This window comes from Cebus imitator, unplaced genomic scaffold, assembly GCF_001604975.1.
Source record: "Cebus imitator isolate Cc_AM_T3 unplaced genomic scaffold, Cebus_imitator-1.0 Scaffold356, whole genome shotgun sequence".
Lineage (NCBI taxonomy): Eukaryota > Metazoa > Chordata > Mammalia > Primates > Cebidae > Cebus > Cebus imitator.
In genome coordinates, this window is record NW_016107671.1 from 1,724,422 (window position 1) to 1,733,451 (window position 9,030).

The window sequence follows — 9,030 nt, forward strand, 5'->3', positions numbered from 1 at the left end:
ACATTGAAAAATGGGAGAAGGATATGAACAGACACTTTTCAAAAGAAGACATATGAGGCCAACAAACCTATGAAAAAATGCTCATCATCACTGATTATTAGAGAAATGCAAATCAAAACCACATTGAGATACCACCTCATACCAGTCAGAATGGCGATCATTAAAAAATCTGGAGACAGATGCTGGAGAGGATGTGGAGAAATAGGAACACTTTTACACTGTTGGTGAGACTGTAAACTGGCACAACCATTGTGGATGATAGTGTGGCGCTTCCTCAAGGACCTAGATATAAAAATTCCATTTGACCCAGCAATCCCATTACTGGGTATATACCGAAAGGATTGTAAGTCATTCTATTATAAAAACACATGCACACATATGTTCATAATGGCACTGTTTACAATAGCAAAGACCTAGAACCAACCCAAATGCCCTTCAACGATAGACTGGACAAGGAAAATGTGGCATATATACACCATGGAATACTATGCAGCCATAAAAAATGATGAGTTCTGTCCTTTGTAGGGACATGGATGAATCTGGAAACCATCATTCTCGGCAAACTGACACAAGAACAGAAAACCAAACACCACATGTTCTCACTCATAGGTGGGTGTTGAACAATAAGAACACATGGACACAGGGAGGGAAGCATCACATACTGGGATCTGTTGTGGGGGGCAAGGGAGGGACAACAGGGTGGTGGGGAGGTTGGGAAGGGATAACATGGGGAGAAACGCCAGATGTAGGTGACGGGGGGAATGGAGGCAGCGAACCACATTGCCATGTGTGTACCTATGCAACAATCCTTCATGATCTGCACATGTACCCCAGAACCTAAAGTACAATAAAAAAAATTTAAAAATTAGAAAAAGAAAAAAGAAAAAGAAAGTAGAGTGAGCATCCAGTAGGTGGTGGATTAATAGTAAAACTCAGCTGTGTAAACACATATCTCTATGCACAGGAGGCAGTGAACAACAGGGTTGGAAACATCTCTTTAGATAGCCATTTGAAGGATAAGTAGGCAAAACAAGGGCTTTTTCCTTTTATACATTTGGCTGAACTACTTTGGATTTACTTTTGTTCTGATCTGTAAAGGAAGTAAGGTAGGAAAGAGTGTATTTAATCACTGTAATAAGGTGAGAGAGATTAGAGGTAGTTTGTAATTGTTACAAAAATACAAAAATAAAGTGATTGTTCTGAAATTCAGCTGTCCTATACAGTGATTTATCTGTCACTCATCATCATTTAAGACAATGATTAATTTATTGTACAATCACTTTCTTTATAAACTTTGATATCTCTTCTATCCCCTTACATCTACCAACCATTCCTATACTTGATAGAGAAGTATTTAAATGATTTTTTTTAGATATTGTAACAGGTATATGCCACGTAGAATGATTTTGTGAAAAATGAACAAAAAAACTCAACAATTATTTAATGCCTGCTGTATGCTAGTGGGTAGTTATTAACTGTTGAATGAAATAGGGATTACATCTTCCTTTGGGAAGGTTTAGGGATCAGAAAATCAACAAAAGAACACAGAAAAATCAATGGATATGCATTTGAAAATTGTGAAATGAGGAAAAGAAACATGATGCTGGAATTGAGAATAAAGGACATAGACTGCCGTACAGTCAGTAGGGTAAGCCTTTCTGTGTAAGAGATATTTAACCAAACATGAGGGATGTGAAGGAGTTGGTCTTTCACAGAGCCCAGGATAGATTATTTTTAGGAGATGAAAAAGCCTGTAGGAAACTATATGAAATGGGGAATGCTCTGACACAATCAAGGAGCTGAATAGAAGCAAATGTCATAATAAGAGGGAGTAAGGAGGACAGTGTCTTTGCAAGAGGTCTTTAGGTAACCAAAAGGCATATTATATTATATAGTAACATGTTTGGATTTTATTCTAAGAGTAAAGGAAAACTATTAAAATTGTTAAGTGGAGATTCTCAAACTTTGATCCATATCAGAATCATCTAGTGGAGTTATTAAAAATTCAGATACCAAATTACTCCTGTAGATTTGATTCATTTGACTTGTGTGATAACTAAATAGCAGTATTGGTGATAAGTTTCCCAGATAATTCTCATTCACAACAAAATTTTAGAACCACTGATGTAAACTATTTTCCATATCACCACAATCTCATATAAGCTCTCATTTTCTAAGCTCATGTTGCCTAATTTCAAATTATATAACTTTATGGAAATGTTCTTTAAGCCATTGACTTCTTGTGAGAACTGTTTTCACTTTGTCTCCTGTTTTGCAAATGTATACTTTATGTTATGCTGATTACAGGAAAATAATTTTTGTTTGCATTTATGTTTTCTTTCAGGTTTGCTATCCAGGCATAAGACCAAGAAATTATCTTCAGAAAAGGACATTCATGAAATCGGTTTTTCCAAAGGAAATATAATAGAAAAAAGTAAAACTCTTCATCTGAAAGGATCCATTTTGAGAAACGAGTGGCAGAGCAAAAGTGAGTTTGAGGGTCAACAAGGACTTGAAGAAAGATCTATCAGTCAAAAGAAAATCATCTCTAAAAAAATGTCAACTGAAAGAAAACATCCTTCTTTAACTCTGAATCAGAGAATTCATAATAGTGACAAAAATTGTGATTCAAACTTGGTTCAACGTGGGAAAACATATTCTGATGTGAAACATGATTGTAAAGAATGTGGGAATACTTTTAATAATGTCTATCAACTTACTCTCCATCAGAAAATTCATACTGGTGTAAAATCCTATAAATGTGAAAAATGTGGGAAAGTTTTTAGCCATAGCTATCAACTTACTCTGCATCAGAGATTTCATACTGGTGAGAAACCCTATGAATGCCAAGAATGTGGGAAGACCTTTGTTCTTTACCCACAACTTAATCAACATCAGAAAATTCACACTGGTGAAAAACCCTATATGTGTAAGAAATGTGATAAGGGTTTTTTTAGTAGACTGGAACTTACTCAACATAAAAGAATTCATACTGGTGAGAAATCTTATGAATGTAAAGAATGTGGAAAAGTTTTTCAACTTGTTTTCTACCTTAAAGAACATGAGAAAATTCATACAGGTAAGAAACCCTATGAATGTAAGGAGTGTGGGAAAGCTTACAGTGTATGTGGTCAACTTACCCGTCATCAGAAAATTCATACTGGTATAAAACCTTATGAATGTAAGGAATGTGGAAAGACCTTTAGACTTAGTTTTTACCTTACTGAACACAGAAGAACTCATGCAGGTAAGAAACCTTATGAATGTAAAGAGTGTGGGAAATCATTTAATATGCGTGGACAGCTTAATCGCCATAAAACAATTCATACTGGTATAAAACCTTTTGAATGTAAGGTGTGTGAGAAGGCTTTTAGTTACAGTGGTGACCTCAGAGTACATTCTAGAATTCATACTGGAGAGAAACCATATGAATGTAAGGAATGTGGGAAAGCCTTTATGCTTCGTTCAGTCCTTACTGAACATCAGAGACTCCATACTGGTGTAAAACCCTATGAATGTAAGGAATGTGGGAAGACCTTTAGAGTGCGCTCTCAAATTAGTCTACATAAGAAAATTCATACTGATGTGAAACCCTACAAATGTGTACGATGTGGGAAGACCTTTAGATTTGGTTTCTACCTTACTGAACACCAGAGAATTCACACTGGTGAAAAACCCTATAAATGTAAAGAATGTGGAAAGGCCTTTATTCGTAGAGGAAATCTTAAAGAACATCTGAAAATTCATTCTGGTTTAAAACCCTATGATTGTAAAGAATGTGGGAAGTCCTTTAGTCGGCGTGGGCAGTTTACTGAACATCAAAAAATTCATACAGGCGTAAAACCATACAAATGTAAAGAATGTGGGAAGGCCTTTAGTCGTAGTGTAGACCTTAGAATACACCAAAGAATTCATACTGGTGAGAAACCCTATGAGTGTAAACAATGTGGGAAGGCCTTTAGACTTAATTCACACCTTACTGAACATCAGCGAATTCACACTGGTGAGAAACCCTATGAGTGTAAGGTATGTAGAAAGACCTTTAGACAGTATTCACATCTTTATCAACATCAGAAAACTCATAATGTAATTTAAGAAAAGGTTTTCATGTCATGCTCTATTTATAGAATATCAAGATATTTATGGCCAGAAAGACATTCTGTCAATGTGTTGATCTTTTTTTAGACATATTAACTTAATAAATGTATGAGTTTTATAATACCTCTTAGTTCTCATTAAATTTAGGAAAATTCACACTAGAAAATAAAGCTGTTAATGTAACAATTGTGGAAACGTGTTCTAGCAACAGCATATACTTATCATCTCTTTCCACTACTCTACTATCTGTGTGATATTAGACAAAATATTTGCTTCTTGGTACCTCAGCTGTACAATGAAACACACCTAAAAGTGTGGTTAATTGTTTCCAACATGTATAATACAGCAACAAGTATCTGGCCCAAACTGTTTTGAATTAATATTGGATATTACTGTTTTTGTTATCATCAACATTATTAGTGAATTTCTTAATAGGAAGATACAATGAGGTGAAAATTTGAAAAAGTCACTTATCACATATTCCATGAAGTACTTCTTAGATAAAATCTGTGTTATGGGCTGAATGTTTGTGTTCCCATAATAATTCCTATGTTGAAACACTAATCCCAAGGTGATGGCATTTGAAGGTAGGGCCTTTAGAAAGAAATTAGGTCATGAGGATTGAGCCTTCATGAATGGGATTACCGCCTTTATAAGAAGAAGCCAAAGAGCCAGCTAGCTCTTTCAACTACATGAGGATACAGTAGTCAGCAGTCTACAATGCACAAGAGGGCCTTCACCAGAACCCAAGCATGCTGGCACCCTGACCTTGGACTTTCAGCCTCCAGAACCGTGAGAAATAAACTTTGGTTGTTTATAAGCCACCGAGACTATGGTATTTTGTTATGCAGCCCAGAATAACTAAGACACTCCATTGGAATATAAAGAACATGTAAAGATCTGAATTCAGACCTCATTGCTTAATTTTCCTCAGAAAATTAAAGATGATGAGAAACTCTAAGGATGTAGTGAGTGGGAGGACCTTTAGAATATAACTATTGGGTTGGGTGCAGTGGCTCACACCTGTAATCCTAGCACTTTGGGAGGTGGAGGAGAGCGGATCACCTGAGGTCAGGAGTTCGAGACCAGCCTGGCCAACATGGTGAAACCCCATCTCTACTAAAAAAAAAAAAAAATACAAAAATTATCCAGGTGTGGTGGCAGGCACCTGTAATCCCAGCTACTTAGAAGGCTGAGGCGGGAGAATCATTTGAACCCAGGAGGTGGAGGTTGCAGTGAGCCAAGATCACACCATTGCACTCCAGCCTGGCAGATAAGAGTAAGACTGAAAAAAAAGAACATAGCTGTTGAAGTATTAGAGGTGTGAGGGAATTTACCCATTTACCCATCATAATATAGAATTAAAAGGATAGAAAAAAGAAGGCTGTCTATTTAGAATTTTTTTAAACTAATTTTATTATGAAAATGCTCTGAGGCCAGGCATGGCGGCTCATGCCTGCAATCCCAGCACTTTGGGAGGCCAAGGCGGGCGGATCACGAGGTCAGGAGATTGAGATCAGCCTGACCAACATGATGAAACCCCATCTCTACTAAAAATACAGAAATAATTAGCTGGACATGGTGGCGCGTGCCTGTAATCCCAGCTACTCAGAAGCTGAGACAGGAGAATCATTTGAACCCGAGAGGCGGAGGTTGCAGTGAGCCCAGATCATGCCACTGCACTCCACCCTGGCAACTGAGTGAGACTCCGTCTCAAAAGAAAGAAAATGCTCTGAGACACAGAAACAATGAGTACATTCTATAATGAACACCCATTTTACCCTCTACCTAGATTTGAAAATGTACAACTTTGCTTTTTCTATAAAATTTTTTTGCTATACCATTTGAGAGTTAACTTATAAACATCATATCATTTTGCACCTAAATCAGTTTGTATCTCCTAAAAGTAATGGTCACACATATAACCAAAGTACTAAAATCACACCCTAAAACTTAACAATTCCATAGAATATTATGATATCCATTCCATGTTGAAATTTCCATAATTGTTCCAAGAATATATTTCATAGACATTTAACAAGGATTTACTCTCAGGATCACACACTGTAACATTTTGGCTGTTCTGTCACTTTTAAACGGAACTACCCCTCATCTTTGTTTCATCTTACTGGCTTTTAGAAGAGTCCATCACAGTTGTCTTAGAATATCCTGGATTCTGGGTTTGTCTATTTTATTTCTGCATAATGTTGGTCCTCTTTCTCCTCTGTCTCCAAATGGAGACTTAAATAGCAGCTTGATTTGCTTCTGATCATACATTGTTAGCAAGAACCTGCCATTATGTGCCTATACCTATGAAGTATAGGTATAATACAGTGTACACGCAGGAGGCACATAATGGCAGGTTGTCCCTTTATTAGTGATGCTCCATTTGATCTCTGGTTAAGGTGGTGACTGCCAGATCTCTCCATTGCAAAGGTATTTTATTTTCTTTGTAATGAGTAAGTAATTGGGTAATAATGTGCACCTCCTCTTACTAAACTTACAATCATCAACATATATAATACAAGTCATGAATTAAACTGGAAATCAAAAGTTAAATATTGACTTAACAGAAAGCAGTGATATTGAAATGCCTACATATTGAAATTTGTAGGCTGTGACCAAGGCTCTATTCAGTGGTAAATTAACATCCCTTAATGCATACAGAAAACCACAATTTGGGGATAGGACATTTTGTTCTCTGTATCCTCAGCACTATTGTGATGCCTTTTGCATAGTAGCCACTTGATAAAACTTGGGAAAAAATAAGTATTCAACTCAAGAAATAAAAAAAGGGACCCAATAAAGCAGATGCTAAAAGAAGGAACTAGTTAATGCAACTAAAATTAGAAAGTAAGTAATAAGAATAATAAGCAGTAGATTATGGACTTACTTCAATTTTTCCGAATCCAATAAAAAGAAAAAAAAAGGGAAGGAGGGACCTGATGGGAGGTGACTGGATCATGAGGGTGGTTCCCCCATGCTTTTCTCATGTTAGTAAGTTCTCACGAGATCTGACAGTTTAAAGGTGTTTAGCAGTTCACCACCCCCTATCTCTCTCCTGCCACCATGTAAGATTTGCCTTCCTTACTCTTTACCTTCCACTATGATTGCAAGTTTCCCCAGCAATGTGAAACTGTGAGTCAATTAAACCTCCTTCCTTTCTAATTATCCAGTCTCAAGTAGTTCTTTAAAGCAGTGTGGAAATGGACCAACACAATGTTTTGTAAAAATTTTCGTTGATGTTTTTAGTTAAGATAAGCATGGTGCCAGTATCAAAGCATTTTATATTTGATGGAATATGGTATATGTATATATACACATGCATATACACAAACCAGACCCAAAAAGTTATTTGAATTTAATTGTTTATCAAGAATTTCCTGAAAACAACTGTCAGGGCAAAGTTTTTAAATAATGTTTTCATTAAATTTTTTTTTTTTTTTGAGATAGAGTTTCACTTTTTCACCCAGGCTAGAGTACAGTGGCACAATCTTGGCTCACTGCAACCTCTACCTTCTGGTTTCAAGCAATTCTCCTGCCTCAGCCTCCTGAGTAGCTGGGATTACAAGTGCACACCACCATGCCTGGCTAATTTTTTATTTTTAGTAGAGACAGGGTTTCACCACTTTGCCCAGGCTGGTATCAAACTCCTGACCTCATGATCTGCCTGCCTCAGTCTCCCAAAGTGCTGGGATTACAGGCATGAGCCAGTGTGCCCAGCCTAAATTTTTGTAAATGGTATTGGGACTATTATATACACCTGCATACACACACACATATAAACAGCTCCTGAAAATATAAACAACTTTTGATGAATCAGAAACAATGGAGAATATCTGAAATAGAGGAAGTACTGTTATTAGATCATCTAAGGGAACCAGAAAACAAAACACAAGAGTGTGCACTGCTTTAAAAGGTGAATGTGACATAATAAGGATGGCCTGGGCCTAGGGTTTGTCCCAAGGGGCAAGACTGGGGACAGTGACAACAATGAGATTGGTGGCTTGAAGTACAGTAATTTAACCTGGCACATCACCCTCCCTTAACCAGTTATCAAGCACTACTCTCTGCTTCCAGAAGGAGTAGGTGAAGCCAAGGACCGGTATTGTCCTAGGGGAAACAGGAACATCCCTATACCTGGGGCTAGTGGGCCAGGCATGCTGCAGCACAACAAACATGCTACTCCTCTGTCTCTCTAAAAACAAGTCAGAGTGCACATCAGAGCAGCACATCCTATTCCTGCGCCTAAGCAGACTAGATCCAAAGTACTCTCCACTATGAAACTCAACACACATCCAAATTACCAAACATTTCCAAAACAGCTGATTCCCATATAATAGAGAAACAATGCTGAACCAACAGGAAATACTACAAAGGCAATAGTAGAATGAACAAAGCAGGAGTTTTGTTTAAGCATGACTATTAAGTATGAATAGCATCCTCAAAATGATATGATGGGAAATAGCAAACCTCTAAACAAAATCAACTAGAGATTACAAAAATTACTTACAGGTCCTTGTGGAAACAAAATCTTTAACAGAGGGACTTCCATTTCTGGGAAAACGGAAGAGAAGTCCTTTTCCTGTTCCTCCCACCAAGTAAACTCAAAACCCTGAATGCTAAATATAAAACAAACATAAGATGACTATGAAAGGTGAAGAGAGCAGACTGGCTAGAGACCACAGGACCCCAGGAATGACACAGTGGTGAGTTCCATGGGTTTTATTTATATCCCAGACTTGAAGCTAAAGAAGCTGGCAATCCTGAAATGCCAATAATCAGAGACAGAAAAAAAAAAAAGTCTAAAGAAAAGCCTACTCTCTATAGCTAAAGAAACAGGAGCCGGGCGCGGTGGCTCAAGCCTGTAATCCCAGCACTGTGGGAGGCGGAGGCGGGTGGATCACGAGGTCAAGAGATCGAGACCATCCT

General features: G+C 37.5%; 1 protein-coding gene across 5 annotated transcripts in view; it reads left to right on the top strand.

Moving 5' to 3' along the window:
- Window positions 1–4,922, top strand: part of ZNF540 (zinc finger protein 540) — a 22,413-nt gene extending 17,491 nt beyond the window's left edge. For all 5 annotated transcript variants that reach the window (XM_017506444.2, XM_017506442.2, XM_017506448.2 and 2 more), the window contains one exon: window positions 2,345–4,922. In XM_017506444.2, coding sequence (XP_017361933.1) covers window positions 2,345–4,095 — 1,751 coding nt within the window. In that variant the 3' untranslated portion in view covers window positions 4,096–4,922. The remainder of the gene's footprint in view (window positions 1–2,344) is intronic.
- Window positions 4,923–9,030: the final 4,108 nt, after the last annotated feature.